Here is a 26612-nt window from a genome sequence, read left to right as displayed (position 1 = left end):
AATCTTGCATTCGCTCTCACAAACACGCCATATTATCTATGATCATAATCACTGTTGCCTTCATTACATCAATGGACCTTCTTTCTCTGTGGAATGTGAAAGTACATGAGGTCCGACTGGAAAAAAGAAAAAAAAAAAAGTCTGTGGGGCTGTTTGGGCCCGTCCTTTTCCTTCCATACCAGCAAAGTTTTCTTTACAAAAATGTTTTTTTGTACGTGAACAGGTCTCAGACATGCAAACTTCAACTTGAAGCAGGAATAAATACACAAGAAGCCAGAGAAAGGATTCAGGCGCTCTAACGGCTTTTGATAAACGTGACACAGACAACCTTGATAGAGGATATACAGAAACATTCTACAGTATGATGTTTTGTTTGTCACCAGCAATACGGACATACAGACATTATTGGCCAAGGTCACTTTTTCAAGCATTTGATCAGGGATCAGAGTTGCTACTGATTGACAGAAATCTTCCCCAGGGTGCATATGTTTCCCCCCTACTCGTCACAAAGAGGGGACGTGTGTTGAAGTTTGCTTGCCGTTAGACTCCTCTACCAAACGTCCAGCAGCTTCAATACAGCATAGTTTGCCAGAAAACGTACAGAACTAAAAGGCATACAGAAGCTTTACAGTAAAAGAGAACCAGCGGAGGTGCCGGTTGAAATCAAAACATGCAGGTACAAAAACAAAAAAAAGACAAAAAACTACAATTGTGGCACCTTTCAACCATTTTTTTGTTTTTGTGTGTTTGAATCTGCCATCGATCTACTGTATGCAAGCGGACTTACTCTCCAGGTCCTACATTTCTGGAGAACGTCCTAAAGACATGTTTCCATGCTAACACTGAACTCTGTCGTCATGGCGATACCTACACTTGGGCACTGGCGGCTTCCTGTTCTTTTAAGGAGTTTGGTCGCTCGCTTTAAAACTCCCTTGCTCGTTAACGTCTCCGGAACCAACCCGAAGCAAACGCTGAAGCTGAGATGCAGACTCGGAAACAGGAGAGACCACGGAGCCGGTGGACTTCTCCCAGACTCTGGAGAGGAATACAGACGTCCCTCCAGAATTCGACAATCGATCTGATTCTGTCAGATGTCTTGTTAGTGAGGATGAGGACGGAGGGAGGCTGACAGATCAACTGTCCAGGATCTGGTCGGGGGAGGGGGAGACAGTCCAGCTGCTTTTGTATTTGTTGCGTCGATTCAAAAAGAAGGTGAGAATCAAACACTGGCCACCTGGCATAAAGCTGTTCTGCTCTGATATGGAGTTGATAACGTGGCATGTAGTGGTACTGTGGCAGGAAATCCGCCCCCACCCACCCCACCCCACCCCCGACAAAAATCCACTAGGTTTCCTTTCTGATCAGGAAGATGTGCTTGGAGATGGCTGGAGCGTAGAGCTGGAGGCCGGCCGGGCCCAGGTGTGGCAGTCTTCCTCTGGGCTCTGGCTGCGCTCTGGTCCCACAAGTGTGACGCTGCAAAGCTACTGTACAGCCGATTGGTCCGCTGGATCAGAAGTAAAGAGCGGGCTCGCTGCTGTAGTCAGACAGGGAGGAGCTGTCCGCCGGTGTGAGCTGAGGAGAAAAGGCAAAAGTTTGAACATTTAAAATCCATGTCCCTCTTAGCAACTTGAAAGCTAATGTCATTATAAAGCAGACATCTCCTGCTTATTGTTCTAATTTTTTGGGGGCGACATACTCCTACAACAGTACACTTGTGATTTTAGTGCTCTGCTATTGACTCGTATGAAAAAGCTGTGTGCTATACTTCCTGTATACTCTGAGCACGGGAAGTTTATAATTGTGACTTGTTTCCACTTGAAGTACAAAGATTTTTTCTCTCATCAGTCTTTTTTGATTTATTAAAACTGTCTTTCAAAACTGAGAGACACGTATAAAAAGTGTAAAAAAAAAAAAAAATCCTGTTCTGTGGGTACAACAGGATAATTTGCACTTCCTGCAGTCCTTCTGTCCTTATGTGTTTACAGAGGAAATGCGAAATTTCAGGAACAGCTGAATCTTATTTTCCATGTCTTTCCACAAACAAAGTGTTTAATGCTAATTTACATGGAAAATAATACCGAAAAAATATTAGAAACCATAAAAAAAACATATTCTGGTAGTATACATGACTGATATATTTTTTCATAAGTAGAAAATTGCTCCAAGAACCTACTGCACCAAGAAAAGACATTTTTGAAGACCTCTGAGTCCTAATTTATGGTATAAAACACCACATTAAAAGGAACATACATAACTGAAGGAAAAAAAAGGCCCCTTCCCCACCAAAAATCAAACCACAACATTGGGTCTAGTTGATCAATGGAATGGTTGATTAATATTCAGTCGTCAGTTGTCAATCGACAACAATTTCCAGACAATTTCTGGTTCCAGCTTCTCAATTGTGAGGGTTTTCTGCTTTTCTCTGTTTTTAATATCGGTGTAAACTAACCATCTTTGGGTTTTGGACTGTGGGTCAGAAAAGAAAAAAGCTCTGGGAAAATGTGATGGACATTTTTTATATTTCTGACATTTTATAGACTTAAAAATTACTTGATGAATTGAAAAAGAACAGATCTATCAATAATGAGACTAATCCTTTTTTATAGCCCTGATTCAAGGACAAACTCTAGATTAGAATCAAATTTATTATTATTTTCTGAGGATGATAAAGGTTTCTACACATCAGTAATGTTTGCATAAACAGTAGGCAAACACAGCTTTATTGTCATTTAGGATCAGACAAATCTGAGATTTTGTGGCCAGGTGTCTTTGACTGTAATTGTAACCATTTCTGGTCTTGAAATAAAAAAAAAACATATATTTCAGACATTTTAGGGCATTTCAAAGACTTGCAGACACATATCAAAAAAACCTCCATCTTGTGAAGAGTAAAATGAAGGACACACAGGCAACACTGGGAGATTATGCAAACCCCACAGACTGATGGGTGGAAATGTCAACTGGGACCTTGGTGTAGCTCAGTGGCAGAAACCCCTGCCACTCGACTGAACTGCGTAAACAGCTTTAAATGGAGGAGTTCTCTCTCACCATAACCTCCTCTGTCATCTGCGTATGTTGGGAAGTGGTGTCTTCCTGGTATACACTGTCATCATGTTTGTGCTCCTGCCAGGCGCTGAAGTCCACTGAGTGCTTGGGAATGTAGCTGGAAAGGTCTACAAATCATAAAGAGACATAATACAGTATGTCACCTACCCTTCTTCCTTTCTGTTGTTTTCCTAATTTTCAGCAAAACTTTTTGTACTGCATCAAGTACAAGACTTTTTCACGCTCTTTAACTATTCACAAATTCTCCAGATATACATTTTCATGAAATCTCATTGCATTTAGTAATTATTATATATTCCTTTATACAACGTCAGAAACCATACTGTTACACAAAGAACATCAGCAGTTTTATTTTCATTTTCTATGCTGAGCACAGAGTGGGGAAAGATGAACCATGGCTGCAGTGAAATGAAAAGAGATGGTGGGCACAGGACAAAACTAGATCCAAAAATGACAACAAAATCAACTCAACACATCTGTGAATTGGCCTCTGCTGACAACTGTATATGTTTAAAGCTTCACAAGGATGGTGGTTGGGCCAAGGCCTCCATTTGTAGCCTGACTGGAAATAGAATAAAGTCAGATGAGCAGTTCTCCTCCCCTACCCCGCCCCCATCCTCCAAGAAGATACTGCCACCATGTAAAGTCTAAAACTGTTTACACCAAGGCAAACTCAAAGCAGCCTCTGTTACCTGGCTTTTTTTTTTTTAATTTGGTAATCAATGGTCCATCATGAAAATGTGCTGAGTAAATTTTCACTTCCATCATCCTCCAAAGCACCTTAACAATCCTTAACGATACAAATTTGAAATACCACTGGATATAGTTGAAGACTTGTAAGGGGCGAATACATGTCATCTGTCCAATCTCTCCTTCAATTAATACACTTTTTTTTAGATATTATATAATCGCTGTTGATATTGCTCTGTATTAACATTTTGGTTTTTGTCTATCTAATCTCACCACTGCATAAATGTTACCTCCTTTTAATGTTTTTTTTCTCCCACTAATGCTTCTAATTCTATTTTCTCATTTTGTATTTTGTTTGTATTGATTTCACGAGTTCCTAAAAAGCAAACTCTGCGTTAACACAAGTGCAAAAATACATCTGATTTGAGATGATTTCTTATCTACTTCCATGCGACGAGGAAAGCTCATGGAGTATCCAAAGGGTTCATCATCTGAAGGGCAGTAATGTGCATAGTAAATTTAATGACCAACTCCCAGAAAATTTCGATTTTCCTTGGATACAAGCAGAAATATTGAGCTAATGGTTGCTGCAGAAGAAAGCTAAGGGAGTCCAGTCTCCTGGGGGAGTCATCTCCTGGGGACCATCAATATTAATAGTGATGTTAAACAGATACTGAGGCATTCATTTTCAAGATACTTTGTTGTGAACCACCTTGTTGGACAAGTAGAGATTTTCAACTGTTCACACGGCATATGAAAGGTCAGAGGGTCCCTAAAATCATTAGGAATCATTGGAGGACCACGAACATCTACAGAAAATTTCAATACTATGTGGTTAACCGCTGTTTAGAAATAATGATCTGGACCAAAATCCTGGACAAAAGATGCTCACATTTTTAGGCTGCCACTAGGAACGAAAACTGGACATCTAACCTGCACGTTTACCGCTAAAATATTAAATAAAATGAACCCTGATTCACCCCTCTTTTCAAGTCGTCTCACCGTTGCTGTTGGTCGTTTGTGCGGGTGAGGTTGTGAAACTGGGTCGAGGGATGTGGATGCGTCCCACCATGCTTGGCTGTTCGTCCGACATCCTCCCGTCTTGTTTCTCTTCCTCCTCCTCCTCCTCCTCGTCCTCCCCGCTGTCCCACACGCTGCTCTCTGATGGATACTCGTATGTACTCTGGAGACTCGACTCATTGAAGGAGATTTTGAGCTGGAAGAGGCAGAGAAAAAAATTGTGTAAATGATCATCTGTTATCTTTGACAATTTATCCAACTGCTTTGATTTGGCAATATTGCTCATTTTTTGCTGTCCTGATAAAGTGTTTTTCCTAATTAATAATAAAACATCAGAAACAACAAACAACACAAATAGCACCAATGGGTAAATGACATAATTTGTTCCATTCAAGTTGTAAATACATGGTGACACTGTTTTCCCCAGGCTCCATACTTCATTTTCACTTTGCTGGCATCATAATAAGGATTTATAACACCAGGCGTCGGCCAAATGCCAGTGAAATTTGGCTGCGGCTGGTAAGCTTGGGCAGGTGCCCGTTCATGATTTGGAGTGGATATTTGATTTATAAAAATCTAGCTGGCTGGCAACAAAGAAAAAGGAGAGAATTAGCTACAGTAGTTTCCTAATACTACACATACACACACATATTATTTGTAAATGTAAATGTAAATATATATCTATATATATATATATATATATATATATATATATATATATATAGATATATCTATATCTATCTTATATCTATATATCTATATAGATATAAGAGCTGGCCTACAGAGGTCTCTGTAGGCCATTGTTTACAAGCCAGATTTGTTTACTATGGAAACCAACCACCCGCTGTTGACTGTTTGCTTGCTGCTTTGGCTGGTAAACTTTACAGCCATCAGCCAAGATATCAAAGTGTCAAAGTGTCACAGTGTCGTCCCAGTTTGAAGCACGGAACTGAACAAATTGCTGACATCACTCTCTGTCAAGACTGCTACATTTTATGAGGAGGGTAAACTTTAACAGGTTTTTACTTCCTTCTTGCTGTGTAATTGTACCTTGTATACTGAAAATCAATTGTGTCAGGTCTTTGCTCACACTGCAGTAATGCTAGCTTAGCTCAACACAAATCAAATGACTCATAACTTACTCAACAGAGCTTCTAATTGGGAGTCTTGGAGAACTAGCTGCAGTTTGTCTAGACCTGTCAGTGGCAGCGTGTACTGTAGTCTGTGTGTACTGTAAGCGGGGCAGGTGGCAGCCTTGCAGGAGCTCGTGGCCTGTGATTGATCATCTCGGAGTGTTTGCTGTAAGACGTGTCTGTTTGGCGTCACTTCAGTGGTCTGCAAACATGGATCCCTGGGGTGAGGCAGTCTCTTGCACTTTGCTGCGCCGTGTAATCCAACACGAATAGCAACTGTGCAGCCAGAGACCTAAGTGGTTTTAGCTGTCAGTGAGCACACTGACTGACAGTTATTCTCTAAGGAGACATCTCGCCCCTTTCGAAGGATGTGACAGCTCCTCTGAGAAGTTACTGCTACGACAAAGCTTTCTGGAAGTTACTTGCTGTCTTAACATTTGTGGGAATGTAATCCTTTGAAAATTTTGAGCAATCAACATCTGTCAGTTTCTGAAAACACAAAAAACTGATAATATGCCAATCAACTGCAACATGTGACTGTTGATTACTGTCCATATATTACAGGTGTGTTTCTTCATGACTTCATCTGTTTGTACATTTGTTTGTAATTTTTCAATTGCTGTTAACTTTCCATCAGTACGCCTCTCTTCTCTATGATTTCATTTTGCAGTGCAATCTGCAGCCCTCTTTTGGCACTCACAAAACCTGAGGGTTGAAGTTTTAAGATGACAGAAAGACCAGAAACGGTTTCTAATAACTTACTATTCATGTGCTCTGGCCACGCATAGGCGCTGCAAACTCAAAAAGGTTTTATTTTTACCTCTTGAGTTGCCATGGAGATGACAGCCGACACACACACACACACACACACACACACACACACACACACACACACACACACACACACACACACACACACACACACACACAAACACATAACAGAAGGTTTGTCCATGTCTTCCCCGAGGCCGTCAGCTGACTGCTCTTAACATACTGTACCTGGCTCCATCTACTCTGTAGGCTGTGATCTAATTCTGCCCTAATCTCCATCACAAGGCCACAAGCCAGCAACACCACCTCTGACTAGAGACCATTCAGGGTTCACACTTAGTTTCAAAATTCCCTGCTTATTCCATATCCTTTATGACTTGGTTATGATGGACAGGTATAGGCATGTCAAAACGTAGGCACGGAACCACATTTTTCTTACTAGTATTTTCATTTTAAGTCCCACTCCAGAATTTAATAACATGGAAATTAAAACATCTTCCTCATTCATTACTGGGGAAACTACTGACACAATACCTACTTATAATTAAAACAGCAATTTCTGTTATTTAAGGCAAAGTGTATTAAGTTTTATAAATGTGGAACACTGAATTTGTACATAATATGTAATATTCATTGTGGAGATTTCAATGGAATAAATCAACTAAATGTAGTGTTACTCCTCTAAAGAAGTGTAAGACATGAAAACATTATTCGTTTGCATGATATAATGCAATTCCATTTAATTGAAAAATAAAAATGGTCTATAGATCTGACAAACAAGGGCGAATAGATGCAGGTCAGGAGTCAAACAATCAAAAATGAGCGACTATAAAATACGGACTAGGATCAAGATAAGAAGTTATGAGGTTTAGGAGTGGAGATTAAAGCAAGGCTCCATAGAAGGTGGAGAGTCTACAGATTTGGGGTAACAGTCTAGATTCCAGATGTGGGTTTGTAGATTTGGGCTGAGAGTCCATGAATTCACAATGATGGTCTGGCCTGTGAATTAAAGACGATGGCGTATAAATGAAGGTCAAGGGGTCTACAGATCTAGCACACGAGTCTATAGATTTAAGATGGCGGTCTACAGATTAAGGCCTGTAAACTCAAGACGATGGTATTTAGCCTCAGGACTATAGATTCAGGACATGGATCTATAGATTCAGGATGAGGGTCTGTACATGAAAGACAAAGGTCCATAAATTCCAAATGAAGGTCGACAGATTATGGACAGTTGACAAATTTATAATGAAGGTCTATCCCATTCAGGATGAGGGTCTACTGATTCCAGTTCTGCATGCAGGTCTATAGATTAAAGATGAAGGTCTAAATGTTTGGAACAAGAGTGTTAGGTCTCTGAACTATATATTAAACCAAGGATCTTTAGAGGGCAGTGAGTTTACAGATTCAGGAAGGGGGTCTAGATTCCAGATGAGGGTCTACAGATTTAGGACGAAAGTCTGTAGAGTAAGGATTACGGTTTACACATTCTGGACAAGGGCCTATAGAATAAAGATGAGAACCTACAGATTCAGGACAAGGGTTATTAGGTTCTGGACTATATATTCATGACAGCTGTCTATAAATTAAGGACAAGTGTTCATAGAATACAGCCATAGGACCTAAAGATTGAAGACACGGACGCGTAGATTCAGAACAACAGTCAGTGGGTAACCACCTTCAGTCAATCGCAGATTTCTCTCAACAAACCTGTTGGAACATTTGAGGTTTAATGATAGATGAGGTTTGAAATGTTTAAAAATCCTGGAAATTAATCCTGCTGAGCAGCTCCTCCACTTATTTCTCACACTGATTTTTCGATGATTCAACTGTTGCTAATATTTAATTAGGGCTGATAAAAAAGGGACAGGGAACATTTTAACATCTATTGAGATAATGATATCACTGAGGAGGCTTTATAGTTTTGTTTTCTCATTGATATTCATGTCAGGTGTCAGTGTGGAGAAGGACAAGGGTTCACAGATCAGTCCGTGAACCCTCTGAACCTAACAAAGAGCCTTACAACTGTAACATTTCAACCTATTACGGATTCATCTAATGTTAATTAGTTTAATATTTAGTCTATTTTTTGCTTTTTTCCCCACAATGTCACAATGTTCAGCTACATCAAGTTTAATAAGGTTCCATAGGGAAATATCAATAAAAATGAATATATAATAACTCTGTTCTGCTAGTTGGAAATTTGGCAGAAAAATTCAGGGCTAAATGTTTTTTCTTTTAGAAGATTAGAACCGCATTTAGATTAGCAAAAGGGGAGAAATATTCAAAGTCTGGGGCAATTTACACCCCTGACCTTTCAACACTAACCAAACTGCAAGTAATGACAATTCTGTTTCAATAAAAGATCAGTCTTTTTTTTCTTCTGACAACAAGGGAAAAACAATAGCATTCTGCCATAGTAACAGCACGATCCACAATACAAATCAAATCCTGTGTATAGATACAGGCTCTGGCACTATGTTACTGTTTTTAAAAGAGCCCTCTGTCCCAAACATCGCCTATTTTTAGCCCCGAAACCTCTTTTTTTAGTTCCTGAGTTAAATCTTACACCACAAAAAGCATTTCCTTGTTAAACTGGCATCCTGTCTTGAAGGAAGTTTCCGGATGCCAAACGCGGGTCTATCAATAAATGAGGCGAGCCACTGTGCTCGCTTCCCCTTTCACTGTCTTTCATTTTTCTTTTTGTCTGGTCTACCAGCACTCTTCTCATGAGACTCCTGTTAGATGACAATCCTCTGCAATGCCTTAGCTGTTGGCCTCTTTCTGACTTGAGGTTTTAGCTGTTAAGCTGCAGCACTGATCAAATTGGGGGTAACAGAACTGTGATCTTTATACATAGTATGCCTCTCCCAGCCTGCTGGTGCTCATGTTTGAGCCTCAGTTGTGGGTCTTTTTCATCTATATGAGATGAAGAGCCTGCATCACAGAGGCAGAAGTGATTTGTCTTCTGTCCTCAGGCTATGGGACGGGCCAACAGGGGCCCAATTCAGGCCTGCTGTCCTTCTCGTTCACCACAGAGTGCTCAGACACAATGCCGTGGCATTGACTGACTAATTGTCTGGTTTTGTTTTATGCTCATCAAAGGCTGACTATGAATTGCAGTGTGTGTGTATGCATGTGTGTATGAGAAGCTGATGTTTTGTGTCAGCTTATGTTGAAATAAAATGATGAAAAAAAAAAAATTCTCTAGCATGCAACTTGTTTTGAAAACCACACAGGAAAATCCTGTTCAGGAAAACGCTAGTTTTGGTGAAATGGCATTGTTTTAGCAGCTTACTCTTAGGTTATCGTTTTTAAAACAGATGATTAAACGTAAAAATTATTTTAAAATGACTGGTTTCAATATTTCAGTGTATTTATCTGTGATTTATGTATGTTGTCACATAAATAAAAGTCCTGTGTGTGTGTGTGTGTGTGTGTGTGTGTGTGTGTGATAAGAGCTTTGGAAGGAGGTGATTAACAAAGTCTTAAGAATCTTGATTGTAAATATTCACCCAAATCCAAAGGTCCTTCCTTTCACTTACACCCTCCAGATCTGAAGTTGAGAAAAAAAGAGTCCAAGATCGTTGACATGCGTATATTACAGGTTACTTATTGACCTGAACTGTCTGGGTAAATAGTATAGCAGACTGTGTGAGGTGGGAAAAAATAACCTAGACCTTTAGAGGCAACTGAGTGCCTATAAAGACATCTGTTCTGTCTAGTGTTTAATTATGATCCAAGATTTACAGATGCTGAGAATCTCCATAAGTGTGAAGAACTGGACTAAGTGAACGTGTAACAAAACTGTAATGGTACACATTGCAAAAGGCGGATTGCGTAACTTTTTATTATTATTTTTTTTATTGTTTTTGTTTTTCTTGTTTTTGTGGAAACTGCTGCCATTTTATCCCATTTCTTTCTTTACTTTCAAATTAAATTTCTATATTTACAAGAAACTGGGGTCAGAAGTAAACGGAGAAACTATGGAAATGGCGGTGAAGATTTTGAAAAAAAAAAAAAAACTTTGCGACACACTAAAACTGTTCAGGAAACAAATAGAAACATTTCAGCACTATAGCAGAGTTTTTTGCCTGCTCTGGAAAAAAAGGATGTTTGAAGCCGAAGAGGAAATGAAAACAACTTGACAGGGCTGTGGTTGTCTGCAGAGCTGAGAGCTGCTGCAGCAGCAGCTTCGACACATCAGACGCGTCAGACACCGAGCTGAGTAAATAATATTTCCGCTGATATGTATTCCACAACTTCTTCTCACATAATCAGCTGTGCTTTTTGTTGTTTGCAGGTTGTGCACGAGGCATAAAAGGATATTGGGAGGACAGACAAAAGAAGAAGTGAGAGAGATAGAGAGGAAGAGGAGAGTTGGCAGATGAGATTATGTCTTCATGAATGTGCCTCGACCAATAGACGAGATGGGCGTAGTGCCAGTAAATTTTTCAGGGCCACCCAGCGTGGCATGTCCTTGTTTGGTGAAAAGTGGTTCCTACTGAATGGACACATACGCACACACACTGATCGAGTTGAATTCAAAAGCTGTTACAGTGAAGCTATGGCACATTAGGGTAGTTCTTGCAAACAACTGTGGCTGTAGCAGCATGTGAGCATTTGTGTGTGTGACTGGGGGTGCATCTCTTTAAAATGTGGTTCTATATTTATCTCAGTACTGCCAGGTGACATAGGGCGTGGTGTGTACAGTCATGTTGGTATTGGCACACCTGCTCATGTGTGCGCAGTATACAATAAAAGTCCTCGAAATGGACCACAGGTGTGTAGTGGCTTGTAGGAGTCTTACCAGGTGCCTGATTAGAGCTATTAGAGCTAATCTCCAGCCAGGTAGATAATATTAGAACTGCACCGCAATGAACCGGCTGAGGAGTTTAGCTGCAGCTGCATTAGGGCCTGAGCAGAGGGATAAAAGCTCCTACATGTACCCAAAAGCCCAAACCCAAAAGCATGCGGTGTACCTCTCCTCTGTGCTGGTAAATTAGGATAACTAGCGTGAACTAGAGGATCCCATATAGGGAAACAAAATGGTGGATGCACAACGGATCAGATGGAGAGAATATTCACGAGACATTTCAAAAGAATCCTTTGTTCTATCCATTTTTTTTTGTGTCCTACATTTAGGACATGAATAGACACTGAACAACAGCTGTACCCGTAAAATAAGCTTAAACATATATCCTGACAATATATGTCTTCACCCGAATACAACAGAGGTGAATGGGCTTCTAAAATTTTCATGGTGACAGTCTTCATAGAGGCTATTTATTTTGTAAAAAAGTAGTTCCAATGAAAACTGTTGACAATGTGTTATGTGGATTATTCAATCACAGGGACAAGGTTACTGGAAGAGATATTACTGTTGAAATCCTATCCATCCTTAACAACTGGTATATCGGTGCAATGAGGCAACAGCTAGACTGGATACGCTGTGAGGACAATAATGCCACAGCTATCAACACTATGAACCCCTCTCCTACTGCATTAAAGAAGAATGAAGTTCTACCTGATTGAAATGGAGCCAAGATTTCTTTTTTTAAATCATTAGCTTGTGTTTGTTGGTGGAGCATAATGATCACACATCTAAGCACATTCTTCACAGTAATTATGAGTAATTTGCTGAATGCCAACGGCAACCTGCTGCAAATGAGACACACCTGAGCAGCAAATTTGGTCAGTGAGTTTGAAAAAGGGTTGGCAAAAAAAAAAAAAAAAAAAAAAAGCTCGTTGGATGCAGGGGTTCAATCCTGCAATGTTCACCTCCAACCCAAATACAAAACCTTTATGCCATCGTTGACCTGAAATATTTCAGTAAAAAGGTCAGTGCACACCAGTGCTAAAAATACAGTACACCTCCTGTGTAAATTATTCAGTATTCAAGTGGAGACTTTTCAAGTGATACAACCATTAATGAGCGGGTATCACAACACTGACATAACTGAGAAAACTCTTCACTTGTGTAAGTGGTTGGTGCTCGCAGCTCGTGCTGGTGGTGTGGGCAGCAAACAGTGCCAAAAGTGAAAATGTGTGTTTACGCTGCCATGTCTCAAGATTGTGTGAGTCACTGCTGCAATAGTATGCTCTTTGTACTTCTGTGTGAGTACCAGCGTGCATGTTTAAGTCTCGTGCTAGATTGTGTTGTCAGACTGTTAAGATATGGATGGGAGAGGGCACACATTTCCCAAACCAGTTTGTATCAACAACCCCTCAAATAGATCTGCATGAGATCAGTGGAACCATCTGAGAGCATTTCTGTTGATAAGAATGACCTGGCACTGGCTAAAAACTGCACAAACTGTATATGTAAGGTGAGACTAGCAAGGTGGACATCGAAAACTATCAGCAAACTATTCCTTACACACACTGTCACACACCTGCGGGAGTGTTTATGGCATTTAATACATACAATTTCACTTTGGGACTCTCTTGTGGATGGTTGGGCATGTCTGAAAAGCAACAATCAGAACAAAGGACAGCATATGATCCTGCACACTAGATCACGATAACGGATATGTTCCTGGGGGAAGATCGACTATACGTAGGAACAAAACCTCATTGTTAATCTTTTTTTTCCCCTTTTTTCTTGAATTTTTCATCTTCAATTTCTTTAATTTTTAATAAGTGAAATCATGGTTAGATTAAACAATGGCTAATCTTTTGGAGGAGACACTATAGTTCCTTTAAAAAGGATGCCTGGGATGTCCCTGGTTTTAAGGAGTCGAAATGTTGAACATCTTGCTCACAGGTCTCTATATGGTGGTTCATCAGTGGCTATATCAGGGACTGTCTACAGATATAAAAGCCAAAGCATAGACAAAAAGCCAACGGGTGCGTCTCACACTGATCCTTAGTGGAGTCGGTAGAGAGTGGCGGTGCAGTCAGCTGGATTTTGGGAAGTGATAAGGCTAGTGTTTCAGTGAACTCGGGGTAAAAGATGAGTCAGTGACTGACCAAGTTTCAAGGCAGCATATGGTAAAAATGGCATACAGCAAAGAAGGTGGATAGTGTGCACATTCAGGACAAAAGTAGCAGATGAAGAAGTTGGAAAGTTTGTAACAACCAAAACTTTTGGGGGAGCTTGCAATATCGAATGTTTTCTGCTGAATTCGGGGAAAAACACGTTTGATGTTGTAGCAATAAGATAAGAATGACAATATGAGTTTTATTTCCATGCTAGTAAAGAGTCCAGTCCAGGTGTGTATAGGCTAGCTTAATGCCAAGACAGGAGGCAGGGGAAAAGGGCTGGCTTCTGTCAAAAGATGAACAAGACTTGGTCCAAATATATGGCTGGACTGCATATGGTCAATGTGCGAAATTCAAGACGTACTTGAAAACTGTTGTGAAACTGCTGTAAACAACTGCTTTAAATGGAAAGGAGCTAAAACCTGCTTGAAAAGTTCCTAAATGTTGCTAGATGATGTAATATGCTAATGAGCATATTCATGATGTCATTGCGTCATATTTGCATTCTGCCTAGCGTCATCTGGATTCAGCTCTTTATCTGTTTGCTTCTCTCCCACTCTGTGTGCTCACATATACAGTATTTTAATACAGCCAAATTCCCAATAAGGCTGTTCTCATTTACATATTTTTCAGTTTCTTATGTCAGACAACAGAACAAGTATGAAAAAGTGACTGAAGCGCAGCCCATTAAGACGACATGTTAACCAGCAGTCATTTCCAAGCCATTTCCAAGCCATTTTAAATACATCTAAAATGATCACTTAGAAGCTCATTCACGTCTGTGTCAGCTGCCATGCGGTCAATGAACGAGATGCATAGAGAGGTGTGTCTGCGGAGGGAAAGCCCGACGGGGGGGTACTGGTGGCTCTCTTCTACGGACAGTACCTAAGGTTTTTCCAAAAAAAAAAAAAAAAAAAAAAAATCACTAGATTTGTCACTAGGTGCTTTTTTTCTGTCGCTAAGCTGGAAACTCTGCCTGTAAATGCCCCCTCTGATGACGCCATAAAAACTGTTAACCCCAATTAACGTTGAAAGACCAACGGCCAATGGAAAAACTCCAACACTAGGGCGGCTGTCCAGTGGTGTAACTTCAGTCAGTCAATCAGTCAGTCAGTCAGTCAGTCAGTCAGCAACAGACATTCACGTTTATAGGGCTGGCCCCGCTGTTGTGGTCCAGCCAAAGAGACACCTTCCAAAAATACTAAAAATGTTTTGTTTACGGGTTGTATCTTGTTAACTAGCCGGCTAGCCACCAAAACAACCAACAGTCACAAGGGTTTTGTTCAGAATTGAGAAAAGTGTGCAAAACACTGGTTGTAAGCAGTAAACATGTAAATATGAGGTTTAAAGTCTTTATGCTAAGCCATGCTAAACACGCATCTACCGATCTCTCTACTGAACACACAGAGATGAAACTGATATCACTCTTCAAATCTCATTCCCAATATGAGAGCAAACAAGTGTATTTCTTCTTAAAGCTTAAGGCTTTTTACAGTGATTCTGACAAGCAATCACAAAGCTACACTTCCTGCAAACTGGAGCAATTATTGCTGTAGGACACCTCGGCATTGATTCTCTATTTGGCACATTATGCACTGATCTAGGGACTTCTTAGGACATATTTGATGTTATGTGCTATATTCAGAAATGTCCACCCTGGAGTAATGCATGTTTTTACACAGTTTCCAATGCCATGAAAATACAGGTATACTAATATTGGCATATGTCAACTGATACAGTAAGTAACAAGACACTGCAATACACAAATGGCAAAGATATGTTTGCGGTTATTTAAAAATTGTATTCAGCAGAGAGCACTCAAGTTTTATTTTACTGTTTATTTGACTGTAACATGTCCTGCTTTGTATTTATCATGGTCACAATGCATTAAAAATCATATTTAAGGGATGATCAAAATTGTTTGATTCTAGGCATGCTAGTGGCGCTGGAAGGCAAGATAAGATGATGCAAGTAAGAGATGACACACAGACAAGTGAACAAATGAAAACAGATAGATGTTTGGGGACTTTTTCAACCTTGTACTGAAATAACTGACCTTGGCTATGTACCGGTCCTCTTGAAAACATCTTCTGTGGGCTCCACCCACAGAAACACTGGTTTTGGTTTGCTAATTACAGAATGTGCGCACCATTCAAAACATCTTTATTAAAAGATGTTTCAATTTTACGCAGCTCTTTTTCAGAGCAAAATGCTCCTCATAACAACTACATATCCACCAATAAAAGACTCTATAATATCAACACTGACGTCAAAAAGTGTGTGTAGGAGACAGACAGTGTGTCCTTATCCTGGAGTCTTAATGACAGGATAGAATGGCCGTGGCTCGTGTTGCCGTGGCGACAGGCGCCATGGATATGTGACAGAGGGAAACAGGAGAGTAGAGATTGAGACAGACAGTCAGAGAGAGACCAACATGGCGGTAAAACAGACAGCTTTAAGACGTGTAGATAGAAAAAGCAAATTATTAAGGGCATCAATGAGTCACATGACACTGCACAAAAACAAAAACTGAAATATCCTTTACATGCTGCACATCTCGGGCCTGGGGCGAGGACTTGTTAATCATGAAATCATTCAGGTGGATCACACACAGCCTCCATAGAGAGTATTTGAATAAAATTTACATTTTGCAAAAAAAGGACTACATACATCCCCGGGTTAACAACAGTACTTCGCATTTGTCAAAGCAGATGTTGGAAAAAGAACCCACTACAGGTATTAAAAGTCAGTGGCTTCTACCTGCCTCTTTCACTTCTACCCGCCCACTCTGTTTCTTTTTATAAACTTTCAAAAAGCCCAATCTTTTAACGTCTTCTGCTTTTAGTCTCTGCATCTTGTAACTCTTGCACTCTAAAATACACACGCACACACGCAGGCATGCACACACGCACGCACGCACACACACACACACACACACACACACACACACACACACACACACACACACACTGAATTAAACATGACTATGATAGTCAGGCTTTGCCGGCTGAATTCTAATTACACCAACTTTGCAGGGTTGCACATGTACCCAAGGGCTGTGTGTGGGAAACCTGTGTTTTCATATGTGGGTGTTTATGCAGAAATTAGACATGGTTTGTGTCTTTGTGTACATGTGCGAGAGAGCGTTTGTGTGTCCACATCCTACAACCACAGAGCCCCCGGAAGAAATGACAAGCTTGTTAAGAGGAAACCATATTTGCCCTGCCAGTGATATCAATAATGAAGACAGAACTCTCATGTGACAAACTGTGGGGGACATTTTGATGTCTTTAAAGTTGCTGGTGGGATTGTGACTCAATGCGACTAAATCTTAAGTCTTAGTGAAGGGGCGCAGACAAATCCTGCAGAGAATTAATATCCAACTTCACAGTTCCCCTCAGTTCTACGCAGCCTTTTAGCCTCTTCAAGCTCATTGTTTTGGTTTTATGGAACACAACTCTACTGTTTCGGTTCAGTCTTAGTGGTTCCTCAATTTGTTTTCAGCCATAGCAGGCAGCTGTTTTCAGCAAAAAAAACCCCAAAAAAACAGGCCCTGATAAACCCACATACACTACCTGCCTAGCACTAAACGGCAGACAGACACAGTAAGTGACTATCTGGTGAACACAGTGGAGCATCAGGCAGCTCAGGAGTTGGTGGAGACTGAAAACAGAGCTGAAAGAGAGTGAAATTCATTGGGAAGCTAAAACATGACCTGCAAAAGAATGTTAATGTTGCTCTGCGTCTGCAGGGTGTGTAAATAAGGAACTATTTGCTAATACATTTCCCAAAACAACTTCATAAGATATGTCAATATGAAAATTCCAGACATCATGAAACTTTGCCAGGTGCCTGATAATCTTAAAGAGCAACTTCAGGCCTTATGTCAGCTTGAACACAACCCCTTATTAAAAGAATTCTACTTTGGGGGGTATAGAGTACTGGATAACTTGATTTTCATTAGAAAAAGACAAATAGCTGCTATTCTAATGAACTTTATGGACTGGGAGCAGAATCAATTAATATTTTTAAAGTTTAATAAAGTGACTATACAAGCAGATTTAGTGTTAAATTACTGTAAAAATGCACTCTCTCGAAACTATTTTTCTTGGTTTCTAAGAAATAAATATTGCCACTTAACTTCAAAGACTTTCTCAATAAAGAAAAAAAAAAGCAGTCAGGATAATGGCTGGCTGGCTGTTATTTTGAAAAGAAACTTTTATTTTAATAGCAAGGGGTGGGGTCGTAGGTTTCAGGAAGTATAAGGGAGGAGAGAAGGGGAATGTCTGCTGGGTGGTAAATAATTAAACACAATGGACTTTCACACCTGTAGCCCAGGCGCACAATGTAAATGGGAGAGTGTGGCCTTTCATTGGCCTTCCTGTGTTACTCAGGGCTTTTAACTATTTACATTTGGATATTTTTAACCTGCTGTATGCATAACATTTAACCACAATTAAAAAAAAACAAAAACTGTGGGTTCTCTTAACAAAGATGGAGGAAACATTTTTCACATTCATGCACAGAGGCAGAGGAATATACTCAGTGCTGCAAAAACATGACTTTGATATGTCTGGTATAGAGATATAGAAGTCATACTATTTGTAATTTAATTATAAAGCACTTTTTACAAGTATTATTCATGTAGGGGCAGATAGCTTGACTTTAACTTTCTTGTTGCATCAGTGCATGGTATTAATGCATAGTGTCACTATGCACTTAGTCCTATAGTGAGTACTATTGTTGCAGTGTACAGTTTATTATAAAGTTAAGGTGCTTTCAGACTTGCAGTTTGGTTAATTTAGTCAACACCAAAGAAAAAAAAAAAAAGATCAATTAATGCCTTTTAGTTCTGGACCATTTTTGTTTACACACACACACACACACACACACACACACACACACACACACACACACACACACACACACACACACACACACACACACACACACACACACACACACACACACACACACACGTATTACAAAGAAGCAAGAGAAGTAAAAATGAACGAGGCAACGGATTTATTGGACAGTTTTGATGACATCATTGTGCATCATAAGCACTACCCCGGATCCACAGGGGACCATTAATTGCCAGTAACTGACTTTTCTGCACCCCGTACTGTATGTTTATCTATCTTCTCTGGTGTCAAAAAATAGTTTGCACAGTAATAACTGATTATGAGCATTAGCAGTCAAGACTGCAACATGGCTCACTTTCTGATGCACCAAGGAAAATCCCTGCACCCATGAGCTGATGATGAACGTATGTGTTAACACGATCAGTAAATTATTTTTCATAATTACTCTTTCATTATATCTATCGGAACTATTTTTTTTCCAACATACCCCCACAGCCCTGTTAAATGGGTTCAAGTACCCATTCTATAGATGGAATGGCCGCAATGGAACTGTTCAATAGTGTTTCACAGCGAGAAAATGCTGGCTTTGGTGGGTCCGCAGCAGCACGTGTGGGTTCAAACAAGCGTAGTCATTCGGGAACTCTTCATATTTACGGAGAAGACCCAACTGGAAATGAAAAAATCATACAACATTGCCTTGACTGTAACAGTAATCCTAGAGGCCAGGGACACCGAAAAAAGGGATCCCAGAAGGTGCCGTAAAGATCTTCTCCCCCACAGACATTCATCTGATCCCTACCCACCACTGCACTGTGTTTTTTTGACAGTTTTTTGGCAAAAACTGCATAGCTGCCAGGTGAATTTTGCTCTCATTTCTGTGAAGTTTAACATTTTAACTGTCAACCACTCCTCTTCGATCACGTCTATGGCCATTCCCATGTCACCTGGAGTCCCACAATGGCTGGGAGTGGTGCTGGACGTTTCAACCATTTATACTGTCCTTTTAGCTATATATTTTGACTTTTCTGCTAGACTACCAACTAGTTTTCGTAAAATCTCAGTTGCAACACTTGGTGTTAAGGCGTTTCAAATGACTCAATTCTGTGTGAAACCCTGAGCCATATCTTGTGCAATCAGCCAATTGTAGCTGGAGGGTTATTGGTTATGGTGGCAGTACATATGCCTAAAATCGTAATGTAATCCTGGTTGTGTCTCAGTTTTTGCCTAAACACAGATTTAGTTTAACTGACAGTACTCTCCCAGTAGCTTAAAGGAACAGACCCACATGGGCAAAAACATTAGATTTGATCTGCACCAAACAGGTTAAGTGTAAAAGCACTATTAGTTCAGTTAGTTTAATTATAGGCTTATGCTGATTCAGGATCAAGAGGAACTAAACACATTGATATGTAACCTAATCCCAATTTCCGTTAGAATAATAGTCACTAATCTGAATAATCACCACTTTCATTAACGAACACACTATCCTCTTTGCTAAACCTAATCATTGGCTTGACAGAATGATCAGAATTACACATAAATATACTGCAGCAATTTAAAAATGAGTAATCTGGGTTGTTCCTCTGTGCAAATACACAGAAACTATGAACACTTGAAAAAGGCGGGGTGCACCATAAAATCTTTTCCTCTCTCTCTCTGGATGTTGTGCTTATAAACAGATGGGACAGTCTCCCTTTTCCCATAATAACCGGTCATGGGGAGCAGAGACTTCAAAAACAAACCACTCCACCCCCTCCAGTGTCTTGTTGCCAGCTGCACCTCTTTTCGACAAAGAGTGGCAGCGTCTACCACAAGGAAATAAAAAAATCTGCCAATTCTGCCTTCGCTAAGTCAAGAGAGCCCAATCCAATCAAACTGAAAGATGGAAACTGAATCAGTCCTGGCCTCCGTATTTCACTAGGAAAACCGAGTCGATTTTATGCAAATGCAGGAGTGATGCGGCACAAGAAGCTGCACTTGACCTACATAGCTCATCCACAATTCCTTCCCCAATAAAGAGGAGGAGATCACAGGAAGCTGGAAGCAAGGGGACAGGCCTTATTAACCACCACCCCACAGGAATAAAGCAGTGCACTATGTGTAGAGGAGAAAAAAACAAAGCAGAGAGGTGTTAGTTGAGCAGTAACGATGAGCTTACAGGAGAAAATGGTCTTGATGTTACCCGGCGTTCGGCACTCATACTAGTCTTGAGTGCGCTCAGAAAGGAGAACATGTAGCAAGAGAGAGTGGATAGAGTAAAATATTTTTTGGAAAATCTAGAGGAAGAGCTGATGATCTGCTTTGGTTCTCAAGTCCTGACATGCATATGGAACATTATTTGCTAGCCAAGTTCCTCGTAAAAAATGATTTGGGTTTGTTGGAAACAGCGCTCGAAAAAAAAAAAAAGCAATCCCAGACCAGAATTCTGAGCCGAGGCCATTCTCGGAGGCTGCTCTCACACAGAAGCGGCACTGAACAAAAATTCCACACAAATTATACAGGCCAGGCCAAGCCTTGATGCTTTTGTAATTGCTTGCGCAGCCCTGCCCAGAAAAGAAAAGAAGAAAAAAAAAAAAATCTGGGCCTTGATGATGACCAAGAAGAGCAGACAGACAACAAAAGGAGAAAGTGTTGTGTTTGTGAGCAACAAGGACAAAAAAACAAAACAAAAAACAGATTGGTTCATGTCACATGGCCATGCTCACTGCTGGTCTACACGCACATGTGCACACAGTAAAACATGTACACCACAGACAGGTCACGTGGACAGGTCTCCAGCCTGAATATCTGTCATTATAAAGTCATAGTGTGCAGGCAAGCACCGCTCCAACCCACAGAACTTTATTTTAAAATCTACAGCAGTTAAAATCCCACACTTTCCATTGATACTCAATACATGATGCCCAATGACAGTGTCATGTGGAGAAGATGCTGCTCAAGACATCTACAAACTCCCACTTAAAAAGGAATGGTGCAGCAATTACACATTTTGGCATCCTGGGTTTAACTGTTTTAGTCAGCACTAAGGCTGGGTATTGAAATATTTCGATAGTGCCGCTTTACTTCTGTGAATAGCTTACTTTGAGAAATATAAAAATGTTTTATCTACAAAGATTATTTTCATTTAACAAAAGAAGATGAATGTACAAAATCTGGAGGGATTTCAGGAGAAATTTAAGGAAAATATTTAGAATATTGCTTGAGATAATTATCCAAATATATTGTCTTACTTTCTTCAATTTCCTTTCTGCTGATCACCTGTGTTCGAGAAGTGACAATGAATTAAATGGGACTGTATAAATCTAGTTGGCTGCAGAGCTTCCTCTTGATAAAATCATGAGTGGGCTGAGTTTCTTGCCCTGGTTGTAAGAGGTAGTTGGATTTACTTGGAGAGCAGAGGATTACAGCAGACCAGGTCAGGGAAACAGGACTGTGGGCCAAGGTCTGAGAGGCTGAGACACCAGCCTAGATTGAAGAGCTGCCAAAAGGCTCAAAATATTCGGCATTAAAAGGTTATGTGGTGCTTTGTAGATCAAAAAGGAAAGGGCGGTGATGTAATTGAATGCATCCTAAAACTATGGGAACGCATTTTTAAAATAATATTTCCACTTAGGCGGACAGAGTACAGCAGGAGGAAAGGTGGGGGATAGCATGTGTCACTGGTCCAAGGCTGGGCTCAGACCCAGGATGTTTTGGCAACATGCCCCAACCCCTGAACATCTAAACCATCCCCATAAAATGTATTATGTAAGGTAAAAGCCACAAGGCTGCAATCATGGGCTCTCTCTTCATTAGATACCAGAGCAACATAAACAGCAACATGCTGAAAATAATGTTCAGCACACAGACTGAACCACAGCAGAATGTGAAGGCAGCCTGCAGCACTCGCAAAATGAATTAACATTCTCTGATATTTAATTAATTCCTAATACAGATGAAAGAGGAGCAATTTACAGCGAGACCTTCGCCAAGCAAGCACCAGATATCTGATTATGAATGCAGGATAATTGTTATGCCCAATACACACACTTTGCTCTCATTTAATTATGATTTAGGACCAGGCCTGGGAATATCTCAGCTTTCTACAAGAACCCAAATGAATTACACTGTGAAGACAAACACAAAATGTGTCCCTCAGAATCTGTGACAGGTCAGAGCTGGCCCGGATCCCTGAGCCAAATCCTGAGACCTGAGTACAGCCTTGATGAGACTGTTCAGTCAATAGGCTTGGAGGGCCACCTAATCCAATAATGCGCTCTACAACAAATAACATGCCTTTGTAGGACGGCAATCCCCAGCAAAAAGTGCTGCGCGTCATTCCCAGTGGCTGTGTCAACACACACTCGGGCATCAAGGCCTGAGAGCGGGTCAAGTGATGGGACGTGGAGATTTATAGTAGCAGACACACACACACTCACACCACAACATATGAAAATAACTGAGGATTGACCATACGGTGGAAGTGCTTCTGGAGTCCTTAAAAAGGACAGGTGACCGGTGTGGACTGGCTTGGTTAAAGAACAGTGACAGATGCACAAAGATGAAAGAAAAACAAAAACCACAGCCTCTCCTGTGTGACGCTTGACTACTAAATTTAGATCAGAGGAAACTAATGATCCCCCTGGGAAGATTTGGCACATGTTCTGCATAAGATTGTAAGCGCACATTAATACATTAATACTTCTTGAGCGCTGCAGTGTTGACGCGTGTATTTTCTCTGAAGGATGATAATCTAGGAATGAGGGCTGCGAATAACGATTATTTTCATTAGTGAATAATCTCTCAAATGTGTTTTTGATTAACTGATTAATTGGTTGGTCTTTCACATGTCAGAAAATCTTATAAAAATGCCTATCCCACAGTCCCAGAGACTAAGATCATGCCTTCACGTTGTTTGTTTTGTCTGAAAACCTAAAGATGTTCAGTTAACAGCAATATAGAACAGAGAAAAGCAGCAAATCCTCACATTTGAGAAGCTTTAACAAGCTTTTTGCTTGATAATGACTTAAATAATTAATTTATAAATCAAAATAGTTTGACTAATCAATTGATTTTTTCAGCACTTGTCTGTGTGTGTTCCTTACATGCTCAAAAGTCTGATTCAGTTTTTGCTCTCACCTTCTTGCCCGTGGAGCCGGTCTTAGAGAGGCAGGACTTTGCTAGGGAAAGGTACCCACCGATGACCTCAATCTCCTCCACCGCAGGGTAGCGCTTCTTCAGCAGGGAGCCCAGCTGAGCATAGGGGGCCTGCGGGGGTGTGGACCCTGGCGGGGCCTCGGTTGAGGCTTCATGCTGGGGCTCAGGTGAGCTTGGCTGGGCCTCGATCTCCACCCTGCGTTTAGGTACCACAGTGAAGGTGTTCCCCTTTCTTCTCTGCACCATGGGGCTGGGAACAGGGACATGCTGTGGGGGCTCCACCTCAATGTCATCTATGTTTGTTACTGGCAGCTGATCCCCAGGAGGTTGTTCTGGAGCCGGGGAGGGGGCAGGAGGGACAGGAGATGGGGCAGGAGAGTCTGAGGGGATGGGAGATCGGGCAGGTGGAGAGAAAATGGGTGAAGATGGGACAGCCGGAGAAGAGGGGGGTGAAGACAGGGCAGGTGGAGAGGAGGGACCTGGGGTCAGAGCAGGAGATGGAGACAAAGGCTCTGAGGTTGGAGGATGTGCAGGACTTGTGCAAACAGAAGGAGATGGTTCAGGCTTGGATGGCCTTGGTACCCACTCCACCTCCTTCTCTTCCTGCTCTTTCTCCTCCTTCCTCTTTGAGGGTGTCAGGGTGGGTGAAGGGGCGTGTGAGGTTGGCACTCCTGGCGTGGGCACCTCTGCCACTCTGTGGGAGGGGGAAGACTTGATGGGGCCAGACAGTGCTGGGCTGCTTGTTGCAGATGAGGCAGCGAGACGGCGTTTGGGGATCACTGTGAAGGAGTTCCGGGACTGCAGGCGCAGGTTTGCGAGCGCCCGTGCCTGGGTGTCCCTATCAGGAATTTGGTCGAGGTCTGGCTTTGGAGAGGGACGGATCTCGAAGTCAGGTGAGGAGCTTGCCACCTTGGATGAGACGGGGATTGAGGGGGACTCGGCACGGGCACGACGGGTCTCCGGAGAGCATGGCACCTTGGGTTTGGGTGGCACTTCGATGCCCTCCCAGTCTCTCTCTCTGGTGGGCTTGGTTAGCCCCCTGTCTGGCTCACCTCTGGGGGTGATGGCCACACCACGGCCCCCACTCTCCTCGAACCGCTGACGGAAGGAAGACACAGACTTTGGGGATCCGGTGAGGCGTTGAGGGCTGCCCGGCTCAGAGACGACAGGCTGTGGCTTTGGTTTGGAAGACCATGGAGTCTGGAAGATTGGTGATGGTGGGTGGCTGCTGTCTGGGCTGCTGCAGGGGCTGCTGACCAACGGGCCTGGCCTGGGCTTTGGCACCAGTTCTGGCTGTGGCTTGGGCCAGAGTCTTGGCCTGCTGCTGGCACTACAATCCAGGTCCAGCAGGTTCTCTGTGCTGTGGGACTTCTTTTGCAGCTTCCCGTAGTTGCTGTCAAACTTCTGCAACATCCGGGTAACCCTGCCTTGACCCTCACCTGTCTCATAGGATGGGACCTCACGATCTGGGCGGCCCAGGGTGCTCAAGTTCTCCTCACTCTTGCTTAGCGTGGTGTCATAAATGACCACTTCCTTGGCTCTTATCTCAGTAACACCACTCCCACTTCGGTCCAGGAGGTCGTTCAGAGAGCTATAAGTACTGACACCGTTTTGTTGCCAATTGGACCCGGTTTTTACCCCTCCAGCTTCCGGAAAGTAATCCGGATCCGACTCAATTATGATAATGTTCTCCGCACGGATAGTCCGTATACCAGGTACGCTGCCGTACAGCTCCAGGATGTGCTGGACCGGACGAGCGGGGTGTTCTCGGTCCTGTCGTCTCCTCCGCTCCTTCTCCAGCTTGATGAACGGATTATCCTCCAGCGGGCCCAGGCTTTCCTGTAGCACCAGGCTCTCCTGTCTGTCGTCCTCCCTCGGTGTCGTCCTCTCCGCGGCCGCCGGTCGCGTCTCTTTGTTGTTCGCGAAGTGCTGGCTGGCCGTGCTGATGGTGTAGTTCCGCCCGGACCCGCCGCTCGGTCCGCTGTCTCTCTTGGGTCCCCCGCCGCCACTGCCGTTCACATTACCCGTCATTTCGCCGTTTACCCGCTGAGGGCCCGCACCGCCGGGGCTCGTCTCCGCGACGCCCGCTCCTCCAGACCCGCCGCCCTTCGCCTTCCTCCTCTCCAGGATCTCTCGCTTCCAGGCCGGCATTCTCGGGCTCTCTTTCCCGGCCTCTTGGAGGAGGACGCGTACCTCTCCTCCGCCAGACATTGCGGAGGGGTTGTTTGGGGGGGATGGAGAGGAATAGAGGCAGGCTCCGAGGAGGTCTTGCCGCGGTCCGGTGCTGCTATGAAACCTGTATCCGGCTCTGACTGTACCTGCAGCACCGATCACCGCACGCTCATACACATATCTACTGTCTCTTTTTTCTCTCTCCTCTCCCTCTGCTTTCCCACTTGCTTCTTCTCTCCCCCACAGCCCCTGAACGCGACCCCGCCCCTCCGCTGCAGCACGAGCGGCCTCTGTAGTCCTTTCCGCTTCTTGATTGGTCGTTATGGTATACAGACACACCCCCTTCCTTTCTATAGAACACCGCACATTGACGCAAGCCACTCCCGTTTTTATTGTTGAGTGGGCAAGGACTGGCTGTCAATCAAAAATGTGGCGTTCAGGTTCAACCCGCCCCTCCATATTTTCGACTATATGTAACGTTGTTATTGGATGTACCTTATATATTAAGTATATATTTGTTGTTAATATTATTTCTTTCATTCTGTTTCATCTAACGTTTCATTATAAGAGGTTCTAATTATTTAATTACCACGGCGTGACACCTGCAAGACTAAGCTCTTCCACCACCTTAGAAATGTCCTAGCCTAAATACTATAGCAAGCATCCCCAAAGAGCTCATAAATCTCTATTGTATCTATGTAGTCTACCGAATGGTGACTGTACAGTGAATCAGTGGTTACTTTACTACTCACGGCTTCATAATATTCTTTCAAAC

At 42.2% G+C, this 26612-nt stretch overlaps 1 protein-coding gene across 1 annotated transcript; it reads right to left on the bottom strand.

Annotated features, from left to right (window-relative positions):
- Nucleotides 1–1335: 1335 nt before the first annotated feature.
- tprn (taperin) lies at nt 1336–26087 on the bottom strand. Its single transcript, XM_040156556.1, has 4 exons — nt 23648–26087; nt 4759–4972; nt 3049–3173; nt 1336–1572 (listed from the first exon to the last, which is right to left on the bottom strand). The coding sequence occupies exons 1-4, from the start codon at nt 25874–25876 to the stop codon at nt 1510–1512; spliced, it is 2631 nt and encodes an 876-aa protein (XP_040012490.1). The 5' UTR covers nt 25877–26087; the 3' UTR covers nt 1336–1509.
- Nucleotides 26088–26612: the final 525 nt, after the last annotated feature.

Source organism: Xiphias gladius, chromosome 20 (genome assembly GCF_016859285.1).
Source record: "Xiphias gladius isolate SHS-SW01 ecotype Sanya breed wild chromosome 20, ASM1685928v1, whole genome shotgun sequence".
In the NCBI taxonomy this organism is placed as follows: Eukaryota; Metazoa; Chordata; class Actinopteri; order Istiophoriformes; family Xiphiidae; genus Xiphias; species Xiphias gladius.
The sequence above is the reverse complement of the archived record's forward strand: the minus strand, read 5'-3'. Positions and strand labels throughout refer to the sequence as shown.

Coding starts and splice junctions, on each gene's coding strand:
- tprn (XM_040156556.1), bottom strand. CDS start 25,876: ATGTCTGGCGGAGGAGAGGTACGCGTCCTCCTCCAAGAGGCCGGGAAA. Junction 4,973..23,647: donor CCGGCTCCACGGGCAAGAAG/GTGAGAGCAAAA, acceptor TGCCTCTTCCAG/CTCAAAATCTCCTTCAATGA. Junction 3,174..4,758: donor ACAAACGACCAACAGCAACG/GTGAGACGACTT, acceptor TATGATTTGTAG/ACCTTTCCAGCTACATTCCC.